The sequence below is a fragment of the Globicephala melas genome, chromosome 15, assembly GCF_963455315.2.
Source record: "Globicephala melas chromosome 15, mGloMel1.2, whole genome shotgun sequence".
Lineage (NCBI taxonomy): Eukaryota > Metazoa > Chordata > Mammalia > Artiodactyla > Delphinidae > Globicephala > Globicephala melas.
The window spans coordinates 4,373,271-4,392,573 of NC_083328.1; the positions used below are offsets into that span (position 1 = coordinate 4,373,271).

A 19,303-nucleotide genomic window follows, 5' to 3' on the forward strand; every position below is an offset into this window, starting at 1 on the left:
CAGGGAGTTGGGATCGGCATGCTGCATGTGCTGGGAGAAGGAAGAAAGAAGAGAGGGGAGGGGAGGGGAGGGGAGGGGAGGGGAGGGGGAAAGGAAGGAAGAAAGAAAGAAAGAAAGAAAGAAGGAAGGAAGGAAGGAAAGAAAGAAAGAAGGAAAGAAAGAAGGAAGGAAAGAAAGAAAGAGAGGGAGAGAGAGACGGAGGGAGGGAGGGAGGAAGGGAGGAAGAAAGAAAGAAGAAATAGAGGGATGCAAGCCATTCACTTCTCTGTAAAATGAAGAACCGAGACTAAACTGAATGCTGACGTGCCGTGTTGAGGTGGCCACGGACCGCTAGCACTCTCTCACTGCGCTGGGAACGTACAGTGACGGGCTGGAGTTAGCCGTACTCGGTGGCAATTTAGCTACATCTCCCAATTTAAATATGCACGCCCTTTGACCCAGGAACAGCACTTCTAGGACTTTACCTCATATAAACAGGTACATTAAAAATCTACATAACTGCACGGCTATATGTACAAGAATCTATGTTGAAGCACTGTTTGCAACAGTGAGAAGTTGGAAACAACCGAATAGCCACTTATGGAGAAGTTACCTAGATGACGGTATAGTCACAAAATGAAAATACTATGATGGAGCCGTTAAAATGAGTGAGGTAGCTCTGTCAGGTAAGAAAGAATGTCACATGGTTAAATGATAAAAGTTGTAAGAGAGCATGTAAAGCATGTCCCTAGTTTTACAACATTTCCACGTACATAGAAGAAATGTGCTCCCACACCTGGAGCAACCATGGTACCTGATGGCTGGATGTAGTGTGACTCTTTAGGAAATGAAAAGTGTGTACTTAACACATTTTTGCACTGTTGGAATTTTTACAACTAGCGTGAATTTTATAATCAGCAAAAAATTAAATAATGAACAAGGATCATAAAGCTTTATTTAATAAATATAACCAAAAAATTCAAAATACTTTATTCCATATGTAGCCAATTAGGAAAAGAAAGAAGTTAGAAGGAAGTGTTTGAAGAGATTACGTGAAAGGGTCAGGAGAAAGGGAGGATGGGGAAATTCAAGCAATAAAGGTTAAGTGGAGACCAGAGGGTGTTCAGGGCCTCATGACTCTCAAAGCACCAGCTTTCAGGGGTCACATCTCAAGGGGCCCTGGGGGCTTCCTTTCCTCCTTGGCAATGACGGGAGATGCTAGACTGACATCTGTGGAATTAATCAGACTCCAGAAATTTGGAAATCCTCTCAAAACCAGGGAGGCTGTCTACTTTTTTTCTATGACCATCAGAATTGCCTTATTTCCCCTCTAAAATAAAGTATCTGGCTGGATAACTGTAAGCTCTATCAGGGAATAACTTAAGTTTTCTGAATAGACTTTAAGATCCTCAAGGCCATCCATTTTAAACTAGGTCTTAATGCCCATCTACCACTGAAATACTGGCTTCTGTTCTGATGCCCCCAAATCACACGTGAAAAGAGAATTTACTTCATATTTTTCAAATCTGTGGGGAAAGGACGGGAGGGTCAGATCTGGTCATGGGGACACCATGTGGTGAGAATTCAATAATTCAGTTCAAAGGAAGGTGTCTGGGGCCCCGGGGGGCGGGGGGGGGGTGCTCTGCCCTGGCACAGAGCAGGTGAGCCTGGATAAACCCATGTGGCTTTGGGGCCTCAGAACAGGGGTCTGGAGCACCAGGAAGGGGACCTGGCTAGAACAGTCCTCCACACGTCAATGTCCTGATATAGGTGTGCATATTACAAGACGCAGGTGGCAGTGTGTGGGCCCACTGGGGACTCTGGGAAGACACAGTGGACACAGGTGGCAGGGGCCAAAGCTCTCTTGGGGTGACTCCTCACGGGCCAATTCTAGTTTCTAAGACGAGAAACTTCTAAAGATCGTTTGCAGGAACAAGGTGGGCCTGACGCCTTGCAGGGCCTCCCTGAGGTCCCTGAGGAGCGGCAACAACACGGAATCCAATCACAAAGCTCGTTTGTCCACTCTTTATTAAAGCTAGGTCCTCCTGCTGACAGCTGCGGGGCGGGGCAGCTTGGGCTCAGGAGGGGCACCGAAGGTGGGTACTCAGGGCTGTGCCAGGCGGGACGGGCGCAGCTTGCCCCGGGCCCTTCCTGAGGCTCCTTCTCGCAGCTGGGAGAGAGCGCCCAGGGACAGGCGGCACCGCCCAGCGCTGCCGGCGCCTCTGCGGGAACCCCTGTCCTCCTCAGCACCCCGCCCACCCCCGCCCTCACCCAGCCAGGCCCATTCTTACCACCACCGTCCAGGGCCCCTTCCCGCCCGCCCCGGTCTCTAGCGCCCGGGTGCTGGCTCTCAGGCCCCAGGGCCATGTCTGTGCTAAAACAGAAAGAACTAGGTCTAAAAGGGAATGCGGCTGCTTCAAAATCCCAGTTCTCTGGCCCCATTCACACTGGCCCCCAAAGCATTAAGGGGGCGGAAGTCTTGCAGGTGACCCAGTGGCTCGAAAGAGCCCAGCCTGGAAGGTGCGGCGCTGGCCGGCTGCGGGCCTTGCATAGCTGGACAGTTGGTCAGTCACTGAGCCACGGGCTCAGGTCCGAACCCCCAGAGGTGAACCACCGTCGTGTAGACAGCCCGGCCCACGGTGCCTCCACTCACTGCCCACTCTGTGAGACGGGAACCTAACCAGAAACACCACTTGCTCCTAGTGTAGAACAATGACAGAAGCAGAGTTAAACGGACCCGAGGCGGTCATAAGGCCCTAATCCTGGGAGGTAAGAAACAACCCTACTACCAACCTCTGTCACTTTACACTTGTCTATTAAATCTAAATGAGCGGCGGGCTCACAAGAGCAGGGCCCCGTGTGTCCACCCACTCAGGGAGAGGTGGCAGCCGGGGAGCCCACGGCTGGGGTCCCTGGCTGCTGGGCTCCCAGAGGATCTCCGAGTATGCCGCCTCCAGCGTTCCCAGGCAAGAGTACCAAAGGACTCAGACGGGAGGCTGAAACTAACACCCACACGGCCGGGCTGCTCTCGGTGCTCAGGTGGGGTGAAGACAGCGAGCGACTCTGGGGAATAAGGCTTCAAACTCCCTGGGGACCCTGCGAACACCTGCAACCCATCTGCCTGGGGCCACAATTTGGTTTCCGGGTTTTTCTCCTCCTCCCAGATTCTTCGGGCCACACAAGCCATGGAAATAAATATCCACAGTCGACAGAATAAAAGCTTTCCCAGGTGCATCTCCACTTCACCCCCGACCCCGGATTAGGGAAGAACACCGTCCTTTGAAAACCCACGAGGCTTCCCCTCGCCACGCACACCGTCCTCAAAACTTTCTGGACATACTCGAATGCCCGGAAGGCCCCTGAAGTCTCCCGCTGAGGAACTGGAAGAAGTCATCAGCCAAACCCCCTGGAGTAGCCATACGCTCTGCCCTCGACCACCCCACCCTCCCTTGATGCAAGGGCTTCCCCTCCCTCGCTGTAAAACCCAGTTACTAACTTACAAGCCACCTGTCCCCCGGGCCACCCATATCGGAATCCGAGTAAAATAAATAACACCTCGCCTGCCATCCCTACCGCTTGGCCTCACCGCATCGATCCAGTGATGTCGCAGTCTCTTGTCGGGGTGGCCGCCCCCTGTCCCCATCTGCTCCGCGCGCAGCTCTCCTCTCCCCCTACGCCCCCCGTACGGCCATCTGAGCTCGGCGGCCGGTTCTCTGGGGCCGGACAGGAGGGAAGCCCGAGGCCGGGGGGCGGTGCACCGGGGCTGAGGTGAAGGCACCGCACCAGGACTAGGACCCTCAGCTCCCTGAGGCCAGAAGAGCAAGGGGCCGGCGCGCAGCGGCCGGCGCTCGAGCCGCAAGGTGCCGGTGGCCTAGCGGGCTGCGCCTCCGTCGGCCTGGGGCCCTCACATGATGCTCTCCTCGTAGGCGCCCGAGGGCCCCGCGAACGCGGCCGTCGGCTCGGAGCCGAAGCTCGTTCCGCCTGCGAACTCCAGCAGGGTGCTGCCGCGCTCCCCGGACCCGGTCCCTGCGCCCGCGCTCGGCGGCCCCTTAGCGGGTGCCTCGGCCTTGGGCGCGGGGGCAGCCGGCGTCTGGCCAGGCGCGCCCGCCGTGCCGCGGTGCGTCTTCATGTGGGTGAGCAGGTGCGAGCTCTGCGAGAAGCGGCGGCCGCAGTTGGCGCAGGCGTAGGGCCGCTCGCCCGTGTGCGTGCGCTGGTGTGTCACGAGCACCGAGCGCTGCGAAAACCGCTTGCCGCACTCGGGGCACGGGAAGGGCCGTTCGCCCGTGTGGCCCCGCCGGTGCTTGGCCAGGTTGGAGCGCTGCGCGAAGCCGCGGCCGCAGTCGGTGCAGCGGAAGGGCTTCTCGCCCGTGTGCGTGCGTCGGTGCCGCTTGAAGTCCGAGCTGTGGCCGAAGCCCTTGCCGCAGTCGGGACAGCGGTGTGGCTTCTCCTCGGCGTGCGCCCACTGGTGTCGCGTCAGCGCCGCGCTCTGCCCGAAGCGGCGGCCGCACTCGCCGCACGCGTAGGGCCGCTCGCCCGTGTGCGCGCGCCCGTGCGCCGTCAGGTGCGCGCGCCGGCTGAAGCCCGCGCCGCACACGCCACACACAAAGGGCTTCTCGCCCGTGTGGCCACGCACGTGCGCCGCCAGGTGCGAGCCGCGGGCGAAGCGCGCACCGCACTCGGGGCACGGGAAGGGCCGCTCGCCAGTATGCGTGCGGCGGTGGCGCGCCAGGTGCGAGCCGTACACGAAGCTCTTGCCGCAGTCGGCGCAGCGGTGCGGCCGCTCGCCCGCGTGGTAGCGCTGGTGCTTCGCCAGCGCCGCGCGGCGCCCGAACGTCTTGCCGCAGTCGGAACATATCCACGGGCTCTCCTCCTCGGCCAGCGCGGCAGGCGCAGGCTCCGCCAGCAGCCCCCCGACTGCAGGCCCGAACGCACGCAGGCCGCCGCCGCCTCCAGGCCCAGCACCGCCGCCGAAAGGGTCGCAGGCCAGCCCCGCGCCTTCTACCAGGGAGAGCCGGCCCCCCAGGGGTCCGGGCAGGGGGCGCCCGTCGGTCGACAGCCGCTCCGCGAAGTCCGGGAGGCCCAAGATCGGAAAGCCATCCGGGTGAAGCCAAGACTTGGGGTGCACGGGGAAGTGGAAGCCGAGCGGGTGCGAGGAAGGGCCTTCGCCCTCCCCCAGGCCGTTGCCCAGCCCCAGAAACCGCCTGTCCAGCTCGGGGTCATCCTTTCTCCCGGGGGTGGGCGCCTCCATCGCCGCCTCTCTCGCCTCGGCCTCTCCCTCGGCCTCTCCGTCTGCTTCGTCGACCTCAGGCCCCTCAGGCCCGGCTTCGGCCTCCTCGGGCCCCGCCAAGGGCCCCGTCTCACAGGGCTCGCGCCGAGGGCCGTCGCCGCTGGGCTCCGCGCAGCCGCCACCCCGTCGATGGCGCTGGAAGTCGGCGCGGAGGCGGAAGGCCTGGCCGCAGTCGGGGCAGCAGTGAGGCCGGTCGGCCGTGTGCACGGCCTGGTGCCGCGCGAGCGCCGAGCTCTGGCTGAAGCTGCGGCCGCAGTGCGGGCAGGGGTAGGGCCGCTCTCCGGTGTGCGTGCGCTGGTGCGTGACCAGGTAGGAGCGGCGCCCGAAGCCCGCGCCGCAGAAGGCGCAGCGGTAGGGCCGCTCGCCCGTGTGGATGCGCCGGTGCGTGACCAGGTGCGACTTGTACACGAAGCGCTTGCCGCAGTCCGGACACGGGAAGGGCTTCTCGCCGGTGTGGGTGCGCTGATGGATGGCCAGGTGCGAGCGGTACACGAAGCCCTTGCCGCACTCATCGCAGCCGAAGGGCTTGACGGCCGCGTGGTAGCGCTGGTGCTTGGCCAGCCGGGACCGGTGCGGGAACACTTTACCGCACACGTCACACGTCGTCTCCGGCCGCCCGGCTGGAGCGGTCACCGCGGCCGGGAACGCCCAGGGCGCCATCAGGCTCGCGCCCGGCTCCCGGCCCTGCAGAAAGGGCTTCGCCTCGGACCCCTCGGCCAGGACCCCAAGGCCGCCGGGGTCAAGACCCCACCCCTCTGGAGTCTGCGCCGAATCCGAGTCGTCGGGGCCCCAGGTCCCAGGCACGTCCCCCACGCCGTAGGCCGCGGACCACAGCCCTGGGGGCTCGTTCTCCTCCTCGGCCACCTCTGCCAGGAAGTCCTCGTCGTCCTCCTCCTCATGGTCCTCTATGTCGTCGGTCCAGAACCAGGCCCCTGAAGGCGACAAGGGAAGGCCAGGAGAGAGAGGTGAGAAGAGGCCGTGACAGAAGCCGCTTACAGACTCCTGCTCCTGTAAGGAGCGATTTCTGCAGGACCCCAGGTTCTTGGAGCTCGGAGCCCGGAGCCCGGGGTGAGGGCGCCTCTGTTCCACGGGAGTGAGAGATGGTGCACGCCTCTTCCCTGAGTTAGGAGGAACTGTGCAGACAGGAGAAATGCACACGCGGGTGTCCCTCCTAGGAAGGCTGGGGTTCCCTCACCTCGTGGACTCTCCTCAAATGGCCTCAACTAATCCCTTTTCCAGACCTCCAGCTCCCTTCAGGGCTTGCCACCCTGCTGAGAATAGGGACACCTACGAATTGGGTGACCTTGCCTGTGGGTTCCTGTGAGACCAGGTGTCAAGCCCAAAACAGGGGTCCAGGGCCCAGAAAAAGAGACAGAGATGCCAGGTGTGTTCTCCCCAAAGCCCCCTGCCTCCTGGAGAACTCCACCCCCCCACCTGCTTGGCCCAAGGCAGCCAAGACTCCAGCACCAGCACGGCCACTGAGGACCTGCCTTTGTAACACCTAAGCTTTGCTTAGCATCCCTCCTCTGGATCTCTCCACCAGTCTCAGGCTGGCCAGCATCCAGGGCTCTCCCTCCCACCCCCAGAGCACAGCCAGGAAAGTCTGCCCTGGGCCAAGGAGACCTAGAGGGGCCTGTAGGCCCCAGCTCTCTGCACACACCCTAGAAGGCTCCAGCAACTGTGCAGGCACAGCCCAGCCTCCCCGCTGAGCCTCTCTGAAGCTTGGCTTTCTGAGCGGTTGTGCACTTGGGAAACGGTCCCAAATTGACTGAGACTGGGTGAGCTGCAAACATCTTCCCATCACAGAAGGCTAAGGACCCGCCTTGGGGTCCTGTAATTCCATCCCTCCTCCACCAAGCAGCGCCCTGACCGCTCCCTTCAGTGCAGAGTAAGGATAGGGATTCGGTTTATAAGAGTGATGTGCCTGCCATCATGAATGCACCCAGGAGGGAACTAGTATTGGGCTGGCCAAAAAGTTCATTCGTGATTTCCGTAGGGTGTTATGAAAAACCCGAACGAACTTTTTGGCCAATCTGATATTTACAAAGCAGGCACTGAGTCACACAACAAACAAAGAAAAAGGCCTCGTCCACGGCAGCCCAGGTGTTCCAGAGAACCTGCGTGCCACCTGCCTCTGGTACACCTTGCCCCGTGTGTGTCTACCGTGGCCGCGTACAGTGTAGTCCACCTCACGATCCCAGTACCAGGAAGGTTCAAGCTCCCCCACAGAGGTAGGAATCCCCTTCCCCACCACTCCCGGGTCCCCTGCCAAGGCTGTGGCTGGTGTCAGCCATCACCTGACCGGGTGGGCCTTCGTCCCTGAGTCCTGTCCCCGAGGAGGGGTTGGGGCCCAGGAGGGATGCCCGTCCTGACTCGGCCCTGGTCCTGTGTTCTATATAGCGTCCCAAACATACGGTGATGAATCACGTGGGCAAACACAGCACAGTGCTGAGTGACATAAAGCCAGACACCAAAGTGCACGGACATGATTTCTTCTCTGAAGGAAACATGTATAAAGGGACACAACGGGTTATTTTAGTTCTTCATGCTTTGCAATACTAAGTTTTCTGTAGTTAGTAACAATATACGATTATAGTAAAAATATGCTTTAAATAAAGGACAGTGGTTTCCTGTTACTAAGCTGAGTTCATCTCCAACTGCCACCCACGGTGAGGGAGGGATGAGAAGTGGCTGAACAGCACGGAAGAGGCCCAGCTCCTCACTGTGAAGGCTGGAGCACCCCTGAGGGGAGCTGGTGCAGGGACGGGCAGTTTGGGCCCATGGTCAGATTAGCTGGAAATTCTTCCAGTGAGTCTCAAAAAGGCTTTTCCCTAAGACTCTGGTGAGTGTCTGGAGGAGTTTTAATTGGAGTCCCTAAGGCAGGGGGTTCAAGTCGGGGAATTCCTTCGTGGTAGGAATGTGCCCCAGGACCCAGCCAAGGGCCAGTAGCACTTGCTGGATAGAAGTGGACACCCAGGCCACCCAGCTGGCAGCCTCAGCTACTCAGAGCCGGGGGACAGGCTAGGTCCCAACGACTCATCCACTAACACCTCTTCCTTGGGGTCTGAGAGTAGCAAAGCCCCCCACTTGGGGAGGTGATCCTTTGCCCTGCCCCCACCCCAAACATCAAACAATGCTGCGCTCTGCAGAGGGGGCTGATCCTAGAAGGGGACCTGACCTCATCACTGGCTCTGGAGCTGGCATTATCCAAAAATGAGAAAATATTAAACATAAGGCAAGTTGGTAGAGGCCACCACTGACACTGAGTAAAGGACAAGAAGGGCATCCAGTTCCCTGGCTGCACCCCGAGACAAGATCTCTGGGAAGCAGCAGGGCCACCAGAGGGGACTCGGGGACAGCAGCCTGCCTCCAAGCCAGGCTCTGTTCTCATCTTCTGCCGCCAAAGTGGCCCAGGATCTGGAGGTCTGGGCCCCCGGGCGGGGGTGTCCATTGTCGGCGTTCCCCCCGGCTGCAGTGGGGACAGGGTTCCCCGGGGGTTTGCTAGCGCCCCGGATGCAAGCCTATTCTGGATCCAAGTGAGGACCCGTCAGGTCTACTCGTGAGACGGACTGAGGCAGAGGAGACGCTCTGACGGGGGGGGGGCGGGCCTTTCCCAAGCATGGCCCAGAAGGTCAAACACAGCTGCCTCTTCCAGAAGCCACAGGGGGCGAGTGGACAAGTGGACCCTGGGGAGGGGAGCTGGCCCTTCATCTCCCTGAGATGTCCGCCCCTAAGGACTCTGACGCTGGGTGAGGATTAGCTAGGCCAGGGCCCGCGCTCGGAGCCTGGTGACACTCGCGGGGGCCAACCAGTGGCCTTGTGAGCAGACGCCCAAGGCGCCCCTGGTAAGTGCCTTATTCAGGCACGAATAAATGGCCTCGGGGAGGAGGCCCCGCAGCCACCTGCCTGGCGCACCTGCTCCCTGAGCTGCTGCGAGGTGGCCTGACACCTGCTCTGCCCCGAGAACCAAGCCGAGGGTTTCTATGACTCCCACCCCAAGCACCCTCTGCCCCTGTCCTGTCCCGTTCCCGAGACCTGTCCCCAGGCCTGGCCTCACGGTGAGTCAGCTGCAGGTCTGCTCTAACCCCTCCCCGAGGGACCCAGCCACAGCACAGGGCCCAGGAGGCAGTCGTGTGTGTGAGGTCAGCACCTGCTCCTGACCCTCCGGCCAGACCGAGACTCAGGGTGGGCTCGGGGAGAGCCCCGCCCCCAGGCACAAAGGCAGGACGTGGACAAGGGGGTGGCCAAAGCCGCAGGAGGGCTCCTTCCTCCCCGTCCGGCTGCCATCAATAGCCCCTCCTTCCCTCTGAGCAGGAGTCCGGTCGCCCGGGAGGTGGTGGCTCCCGGCAGGGCTGGGCTTCTGCGATGGATCTATCCTCCCCGCTGCAGGGTCCTCAGGCTGACACATCTTCCGGGAGGGGGTCCTCCCCTGAGCGCCTCTCCAGAACCGCTGATCGCGCTCACCAGCCATCAGATTCTCTCGTTTCGGTGTGCTTCACCTGACTGCTTTTAAACTTTCTCTCTCTCCTTTCCTGTGTAATGTTTAAGCCGGTTCCGTCCTGCCTATTGTACTGCTCTGCTACCTTTCACTTTCACACGAGGGGCAGGAACAGCAGTCAGGGAGCGGGGTCATCAGCCGAGCACTGTGGAGACGGCACAGGTGCGAACAAAACACAGCGCGCGCTCACAGAGTCCGCTGGAGCAAACGAGGAGGCAGGCACCTGGGCACGGCCATCCCAGACCTCGCCGAGGGCTGCGGGTGCAGGGAACGTCCTGGAGTGACATGGGAGGTTCCCGACATCAAGGCGGTCAGAGGACACACACACCCAAGTGGGACCTACACACTGAGCCAGCCACACGAAGGTCACTCCAGGCAGAGAAAACAGCAGGTACAAAGCCCCGAGGCAGGCGAGAGCTTGAAGAGAAAGGCTGTCGCTGGAGTTGAGCCTGAAGAGCTATGGGTGTGTGCAGGGTGCAGACCCCCAGGCCGCAGAGGATCCCAGATACTGTGCCGAGTGCCCAGGGAAGTCTAGGGGTGGGGGGCAGCCAGCAGCTCAGGGACGCCCGTGGCCACATGCCTGACAACCTCATGCCTGCGCCAGGGGTGGGGTGAGGAAGGCAGAGGGATGAGGACCACCTGGGCCCCAGCCAGGCCCACCACGTGCCAGGGACGCTGCAGGCGGGGCCTGGGGTAGGAGACGTGGTACCACTTCAGGTTTAGCTCACTCTGAGATGCCCTCAGACACCCAAGTGGAGACATCAAGCAGGCGGTGGGACAGACAAGGTCAGAGCTGGAGAGAGAGGCTGAGAATGGGCAGGTGGGCAGCACTTAAGGCCCTGGCCCCAGCTGGGGTCACCTGCAGAGAGGAGAGAAGAGGACATGCAGTGGCAGGTGGGGAAGCAGCCAGGGGCAGCAGAGGGACCAGGGGCACGTGGGGTCCACCCTGCAGAGCAGAAAAGCTAATGCGACGAGGAAGTAAGGCCAGAGCCACCAGGCCAAGGGGACGAGGACATGCTCGGCCGCAGGAAATGGGGTTCAGTCACGGGCAGGGATCTGCCAGGCGACCACACCGGGCATCTGTAAGGAATGGGGGAGCGTACTATCTCAGCCGGGTGAGGAGAGAGGTGGCAGTGATGGGTGAGGACCAGGGAGCGGGAGGTGGTGGTCGAGGGGAGCCAGAGCAAGGAGGCTTTCATTCAGCACTCAGAGGCGCCGGGGCACCTGAGTGGGCGCGTGTGGCCAGAGTCCAAACCTTATGTGTGGCCCAGCTTGTTAAGAAGCACAAGAGATGAATATGCTTGTGTTTTGCAAGACTATGATCTAGAAATACAGAAACTCTGCCAGGCTCAGAACCGGCTGTCCTGCCCAGACCCAGCAATTCGCAACTCTCAACGGGCTCAGCTACACAGAAATGAGCGCAGGGGGAAAAGGGGAGGGAAGCGCTTGGCAGACAGGCTACAGTGACAGTTAAGAGGGGGGACCTCAGATGGATTCGCTCTGCCCGAGCTGACCCCAGCCTTCGCTACCACAGCCCCTCCCGGGAGGCAGGTGACGCGTGGAAGACTATGCCTGCATCCTGCACCCACCTCGGCCCACAGGGGAAGGCGGAGGCGCTGGCCCAGCGAGCCTGCCCCTTCTGCGAGCTGCCAAACCCCAGCTAGGTTCACAGAGCACATTGTGGGGACCACCCAGGCTCGAGCCTGTGAAAGGATCCACCCCAGGACCCTCCAAGAAGCATGGAGAACAGGGGCACGTCCAGACCATGTGTGGAGAGACTGGCCAGTGGAGGCCTTACAGCCCCTTCCTCTCCAGGTGGCTTTTCAGATCTGTGCCCAGAAACAGGGCACACCTCCCATTAGACCCTCCGACAAACATCGCCTACATTCCAGTCTCAGCCTGGAGGCAGCAGCAACATTTTTTGCCAGCCAGAGCCGTCCTGATTCTGAAGGCCGGGAGACATTCCAAGAGGGTCCCAGAGAATGTGGAGACCTAGGGCAGGAAGGCCACCCCGAAACACAGTGCACAGTAAGGCCCGAGGCCTGAACCCACTGTGGGCAAGTGACTTAGTCACTACTTCAAAAGTCAATTTCCTTGACTATAAAATGAGACCAATACTCCCTCCCCTGCTACTTCACAGAGCTGTTACGAGGATATAAAGTATACAGGGAAGTACTCTAAAGAGTACGCGTGTAGGCACAGCACTGTCGATGTTTTTCTGTATTTTATTTTAAAACCTCTACAAGCTGCTCCCAGTCTACCCAAGCACGGGAGTGGCATGAGACATCAGAGCCCCGCACTAGGCTGGCATCACCCGAGACCAAAGCCAAACACACACACCGTGCAAGGGCCTCCGCTGAACCTGACACACGGGGAACAGCTCACCAACCTCCACGGAGCACCTCCACAGAACCAGTGGTCCGACGGCCTCGGGGGGGAAACTGGGGGTTTTGTTCAACTCTTTATTCTCCAGATGAATAAAAATGAGGCCCAGAAAGTTGGAGGAACAGGGCCAGAGCCAGGTCCAAGGTCTCAGAGAAATCCGACACCCTGAACGCTTCCTGTATGTCTCTCTCCAAAATCTCCTCTCTGGAAGGTCCAGGGCTGCCAGCCCAGGCCCTGACCCTGGGCCTCCCAGGGAGAGGAGACGGCCAAATGGGCAGGGAAGCCGTTCAATCCTGGGAGCCGGAAGGCCAGCCCCAGCACTTCAGGGCAACGGTCTGTTCCTCACCTGGCCCCTCTGAGCTGGTAACGTGACAACTGACCCTCACACACACAAAAACAATCAGAGGCTCAAGGCAGGGACAGGGCATCGTTGTTAAAAGATTCGCAACAGGAATCTCTGGGTTCTCTAAAGACTCCCCAGCCTTTGGGCCTCTGCAGACCAGAACCAGGAGGAGCCAGCCCACGAAGGCAGAGGTGAGCCCCCAGTGCCACCGTGTCCCCACAGCAGCAGCTCCAGGGCGGCTCCCTGGGGCCACAGTGGAGAGCGAAGGCACAGGCCGAAGTCGGTGAAACCCGCGAGACCCCGTGTCACGCTCACCTGTGTAGACACCGGTGACGATGTCTCCCTCCTCGGGACGGGGGCTATCCGGGACCCAAGGCTCCTCTCCTTGCTCCAGCCGGAAGATCAGATCCGGCTTGGGGATTGGGTATCCTGCCCCGGAAAAAACAGGCAGCAGCTGCAGGGCCCCACCTGCAGGCCCCGCCCTCACCCACACAGCACCGCCACCACTGGCTCCTCTCTCCGGCCTTTCCAGGACCAGCCTTCCCACCTCCCCGCCTCCGCTGGGAGATCCCACACTCCTTCTCTCTGGAGCCCTGCCCTGACCCCCAGCTCCCCTGTCCAGCCCCCTCCACACACTGCCATTTGCAGGGTGCCCGCCCTTCTCCTCCGTCACCTGACTCCTCACCCCTTGAGGCCTCTGGGGAGTGTACAGCACAGAGACCAGAGCAGCACTGCAGCTCCCCAGAACACGTCCACCTGGGTCATGGCGCTGCTGGGCCATAGTGGGCACCCCCCAAGACATGCCCCGGCCCAGAAGCCAGGGTGGTCCCTAGGGCTTCCCTGGGAGGCGGGCTGGCTCCAGCAGCTCCTTCACCAAGAGCCCGGGGCTCCAGAAACCACCCTCTCAGACAGCTAAGCCCTGGCAGCCATCACGCCAGGATGCCTCTTGGGGACGAAAGGCTCTGCTCACCCAAGGACACCAGAATCCCATAGTTTTCCTGCATGACTTCCTTGTAGAGCTCCCGCTGGTCTGCATCCAGCCTTTCCCACTCCTCCAGGGAGAAGTACACAGCCACGTCTTCAAAGGTCACCAGCCCCTGGAAAACAAAGAACGCTGGCCGCTGCCCTACACTGCCCCGGCGAGAGGCAGGGCGTCCCACGAAGAGAGGACAGGAGGTCACTTCAGTGGACACTGAGCTGACCCTGCAATGTGTGGGTCACGGGGACACAGCCCGGCAGCCGCAAGTCTACAAACACCTGACCGAACGAGGGGCTTGCAGGCCTGTCACAGCCCCGGCAGGCGAGAACCCCATTCCCATCCAGAGACCAGGGGCTCAGGCTCAGAGAGGGAGAGCGCTCGGCTCAGATGGGGCAGAGCCCGGACTCACACTGAAGTGCAGAGACAATGAAGCCCAAGAGCCCATGTATGTGCTGCACGGGCACCTCGCCCCCTGCTACTTCACTGTCTGCCTCAAGCCAGTGGTCACATCAGTGGTGTGAGGGCCCATGCCTTGGTGGACAAGTGGCACCAACTGAGTGTGGGCACTGGCGCCCAATCTAACTGGGCTCAATAGGAAACCAGAGCCTGGACAGGTGACAGGCACTCCAGGTAAGGGCACAGCTTGGCCCCGGGGGAGAGCCAGGGCTGACGCACCTGTGCAGGCTGCAGGAGAGCTGGTGGTGGGCAACATGATCAGGACATTCCAATGGCCTGGGGAGGGTCGGGCCCCAGGAGAGCGGAACCATATCCCACAGGTTTGGGGCTGGAGACTCCCAGCTGCTTCCTGCAGCCCCGTCCTGGCCCACAGCCTGCGCTCAGCCTGAGGACCACAGTGCCACTGCCCTGCCTACAGGGCAGGTCTCCAGGACAGTGGGTGCCAACCTCCCTGGGGAAACCCAGCCTGGTCAACTGAGCCCCAAATAAAGGGGCAGCTCACCTGAGACGCAGATGCCAGGGAACTGTCCTCGTCCTCGTCCTCATCCTCGTCCTCGTCCTCCTCCAGGTCCTCACCCCTCGACATGGCTGGAGCCCAGGACGCCTGCAGGGCTGCGGGGAGAGACCTCTTGGGGTCCAGCCTTTAGCATCAAGCCTCACTGCCCTGGCCGACGTCTGTCCATCCAGCTACCAGGGTCAGCAGCTCCTGGCCACTCCCCCTTTTCAAAACCTGGGCCCTGGGCTTCCCTGGTGGCGCAGTGGTTAAGAATCCGCCTGCCAATGCAGGGGACACGGGTTCGAGCCCTGGTCCGGGAAGCCCACATGCCGTGGAGCAACTAAGCCCGCGTGCCACAACTACTGAGCCTGCGCTCTAGAGCCCACGAGCCACAACTACTGAGCCTGTGTGCCCCAACTACTAAAGCTCACGTGCCTAGAGCCTGTGCTCTGCAACAGGAGAAGCCACAGCAATGAGAAGCCCGCGCACCGCAACGAAGAGCAGCCCCTGCTCGCCACAACTAGAGAAAGCCCGCGCGCAGCAACGAAGACCCAACGCAGCCAAAAATAAATCAATGAAATAAATAAAATTTTTTAAAAAGGAAAAATCCCTGGGCCCTGCCACTCCAGCTGCACCCCGTCAGGTCAAAGAGCTCTTCCCGGCCTGCCCACCCAAGCCCCCCCTAACTTCCTGCCCGAAGACTAGCTCCTTTTTCTTACCCTTTTCCTGAAGACCTGGGGACTCAGCATCCCCACCACAGCTAAGGCGCTCCTGGGTCCCCGATGCCGGATTCCGCTCTTCTGCCACCACCGCCTCCGCGTCCTCCACCTCCGCCTCCGCCTGCCGCCCTGGCCCTGCCTGCACCCCGTCCGCCTCCAGCTCCTCTGCCACCTCCGCCACGGCCTCGGCGTCCTCGGCCTCCACCACCATCACCTCCTCCTTCGCCAGCTCCCCCTCCTCTTCCCCCTTTTCTTCCTCCTCTTCTTCCTCCTGGTCAGGATCACATTCCGACCCGTCCTCCGCCCTCTCCCGCTGGGCGGCTGGGGAGTCTGGAGTCGTGTGAAGGGCCGCCATCGTCTCTGGAAGGGAGCCTCAGCTCGGCCTGCAACACAGACAGGCGACGGTGACCAGCCGCTCGGCACGCAGCCCTCTGACGGAGGTGGGGTTGGTTTGCCCCGCGATACAGTGACAGCACCGGAGCTGAGGCGCGACTGGAGCTCCTTCCACGATCTCATGTGGCACAACCTAGATTCTGTAGCAGAAGAGCTGCCGAAGAGCCCCTCACCGGGAGCCCCGCTACATGGCCTCAGCTCTTTCCTGCAGGCAACGGCGGGCCTCGTGTGAGCTTGCCATGCTTTCTTGGAGTAAGCCAGGGATTGATCCCGGGTTTTCATCCTCAAGAACATGGAAGCGTCAAGTCCAGGCAACACGCCCAAGGGTGGCCCAGCCTGCATTTAGCTGAAACGGGTGCACACAGCCCATAAGGAACAGTGTACCTGACATATGGGGGCGGAGGAGATGCTCGCCCAGCTCTGAACGTGCACGAACTTGGGCACGAACTCGGCGGCAGGGAGTGTGGGAGCCGAGGTCTGAGCATGGGTGGGCCAGGAACCCCAGCGCAGTGTGACGGGCGGGGGAAGGTAAGACCACCCTGCCGGGAGAGCCCACTCTACCAAGCCAGCAGGTCAGGCTCCTCCCTGTGGGAGGCGGCAGAGAAGAGGCCCTGAGCAGGCAATTACCCCTGTGCCCCCCTCACCCCCTCGCTCCATTCAGGGCATCTGGAAAAAGCTCGGCTGATCAGGAATTTGGTTCATCGCTAGACCAGCAAAGGTGAAAAAAAATGCCCTGTGACACCTCTTCACGTTTGGGGATCAGAGAATCCTAAGTGTTGAATCATCAAAGCCCCAGTGGCTCACAGCATCCACCTCTCGCATCGATGTCGGAGACGGCTCAGCCCAGGAACTTGGGAGGTGCAGCCACACCGCCTCACAGCACGGGAGCCCGGGGCTGTGGACCCAAGAGGGATGGGATACCGCGGGCCCTGGGGCCACTCCTCCCTCCCAGCTGCGCATTCCTCACCAGCCCCAGTGAAGTTCCAGGACAAGACAAGAGTCATGGGTTTTGATGAGCCAGTTTCTGTGGCTCCTTTTTGAGTGCAAACCTAAGAACAGATCCATCAGCCAGCATGGCCCCATCAGTCTCTCAGACCTGACTAGAGCCACTTTCAAAGTAAGCCAACCCCACTACAAATACAGTGACCCCAGAACCCCGGGAAGAGAGCACGAACCTCGGAGGAGCCTGAGATGTCAGGCCACACAGGACAATGGGGCAGCAAATTCAGGCTGAGCCCAGATGCCACGCCAAGCCCAGCAGAGCCCCTCCTGCCTGGCCCCCTTGCAGAGCAGACTCCCGCAGGCCAGGCCCCCATCCGAGGACCAGAGGCTTGGGAATAAAGTGGACCCGTGCTTGTTGCACCTCAGGACCTTTGCACATGCCATTCCCACTCCCTGGCACTCTCCTCTCCTCTTCTTCACTGATCCTTTGGTGGTAGCCCCCTGGGCCCCTAAGACACACACAGTTCCCTGGACTCTGCCCTCTTAGCACCCACATATTTTTTTTTTTCTTTTTTTCGGTAGGCGGGCCTCTCACCATTGTGGCCTCTCCTGTTGCGGAGCACAGGCCCTGGACGCACAAGCTCAGCGGGCATGGCTCACGGGCCCAGCCGCTCCGCAGCACGTGGGATCTTCCCAGACTGGGGCACGAACCCGTGTCCCCTGCATCGGCAGGCGGACTCTCAACCACCGTGCCACCAGGGAAGCCCAGCACCCACATTTTAATATACTTACAGAACTGTCTGCTTATTGCCTGTCTCCCCAAATACACACTCAACTCCAAGAAGGCAGAAGTTCCCTTTGTTCATCTCTGAATCTCCTTGTGCCAGACACAGAGTGAGCACTCAAATATTTATTGATAAAATGACTCTAGGGACTTCCCTGGCAGTCCAGTGGTTAAGACTCCACGCCCCCAGTGCAGGGGGCCTGGGTTCAATCCCTGGTCGGCGAACTAGATCCCACATGCCACATCCCGTGTGCCACAACTAAGACCCTGTGCAGCCAAATACATAAATAAATATTAAAGAAAAAAAAGAAGAAGAAGAAGAAAGAATAAAATGACTCTAAAGCCTGCGGTCAACGTGATGAACATGAGATTTTCAAAACTCAGTATTCTGGCCCCACTGTCATGTTCCAGAACAGGATGACTGCTGTTGAGGGTCCTTCAGACTAGAACCCACTGGAGAATCTCTGCCTCTGACGAGGTTACGACCTGAAGTCCCTTCTCCCAAGAGGTGCACCTGCTGCTGACCAGAGGAGGGAAAGACCCTCCAGTCGTGGAGGTGGTCAGTCACCCTGCAGACGCGATGGGGCCTAGCACAGCCAGACGTCCCATGAGCCCTGACCCAGCATCCAGAACAGAATGGTTCTGAGAAACGGGCCTCAGTAACACGGGTGGCAGATGCCCCCTCTGCCTCCCCAGGACAGACGTGTGCTGCGCATACCCCCAGACCCTCCTTTCTTCTTTCCAGCCTGCCAGCCTACCAGAAACTCACTTCTGGCATCCACCTCAGGATGCCACCAAAAGTCAGGTGAGCAACCTGACCATGATAACCCTTCAGGTCATCCCAGACCATTATTCCCATGGGGGCTGGGGCGGGGCTGCACCCTAGGATATAGTGCTGCAGAGTTTAGAATGGGGCACGGGGAGAGGGGGGCGAGGAGGGGCAGTTAACGAGATGCCTGCCTCCGGGAGAAGGACCACACAGACAGAAAGAGGCAAACTTAGAAAACTTAGCAACTCTCCACTGAAGTCCCATATCCAGGGAACCTACGTAGAGAAATGAAGAAATGTGTGGGTGCAGGTGGATCTAGGCCCCTTCCTTCCGTCTGCTGGGCTCACTGACCACACCTGTGACTCAAGGTCTTCCAAGCTTTCATTTCCGTCCAGAAACCTTCCTTCCCTGACTACCAGGATCCTCACTGTTTGTCCACAGATTTGGGCTCCCCTGCTCTCCTGGGTTTGCTCCTGGTGCAGGTGTATCCACGGGGCCAACCCTGCTGCCCGAGGGCAGCCCCTCACCTTGCTGGCCAGCTCCCCAAACCTGCCAACACTTGAACCAAACCCAGTACCAGAGTCTCCCCACAGAGGCACAGCTAGGGACCTGATCCTGCACACCTCCCCTTCCCCCTGTCCCCTGGGTCCTCCACCAAAGGCCGGCCCCTCTCCCACCTCTCCGACCACATGGGGCAGCCCAGACCCCATCCAACCCCAGAAATGAGTTTCCCAACCCGCCTACTGGCGGTAGAAGACTCAGCACAGCAGCCCACCGGGGCCTCCATTTGCAGAGGGAGGACCCAGGCAAGGCCCCCAAGGTCACTAAGCAAGCTCGCGGGGGCGCCAAGCCATCTCCATCCCTCCAGGGGGCTTATCGGGCCTCCGCCTCCCTCAGAAGCCAGGTCAGGGCCGTGACAACCCCTCCTGGATGGGTGTGTCCCCGGGGGCGGCCGCGGCCCAACCCCCGCACCTCCGGCCGAGACGGCGGCGGGCACCTCCCAGGGGTCGCGGGTGTGTGTCCTCCCAGCCCACCTACTCCGCGCTGCCCGCCTGGACCGGCCCTGGGGGTCGGGGCCCGCCTCCCTCGCGCAGGCCCGGGCGGGGGTCCACGGGCCGCACCGAGCGTGGGCGCGGCCGCGAAAGGCCAGGCCAGAGCGCCGCTCGGGCCCCCCCAGACCCAGGCCCGCCCCGGACCGGCCCGCCCCGCTGCGCGCCGCTGCCTCCCCGCGGCCTCCCGCGCCGGCGTCGAGGGGCGGCGCGACCCCGACCCC

At 60.6% G+C, this 19,303-nt stretch overlaps 1 protein-coding gene across 3 annotated transcripts in view; it reads right to left on the reverse strand.

Annotated features, from left to right (window-relative positions):
- Positions 1 to 914: 914 nt before the first annotated feature.
- Positions 915 to 19,303, reverse strand: part of ZNF316 (zinc finger protein 316) — a 30,049-nt gene continuing 11,660 nt past the window's right edge. For 2 of the 3 annotated variants that reach the window (XM_060284480.2, XM_030846018.2), the window contains exons 2-6: positions 15,143 to 15,525; positions 14,430 to 14,539; positions 13,463 to 13,589; positions 12,808 to 12,921; positions 915 to 6,198 (exon numbers count right to left, since the gene is read on the reverse strand). In XM_060284480.2, the coding sequence (XP_060140463.1) occupies positions 3,884 to 6,198; positions 12,808 to 12,921; positions 13,463 to 13,589; positions 14,430 to 14,539; positions 15,143 to 15,497 (3,021 nt within the window). In that variant the 5' untranslated portion in view covers positions 15,498 to 15,525 and the 3' untranslated portion in view covers positions 915 to 3,883. Of the gene's footprint in view, positions 6,199 to 12,807; positions 12,922 to 13,462; positions 13,590 to 14,429; positions 14,540 to 15,142; positions 19,083 to 19,303 lie in introns of those variants that run through there. The other variant, XM_060284479.2, reaches the window with a different exon arrangement.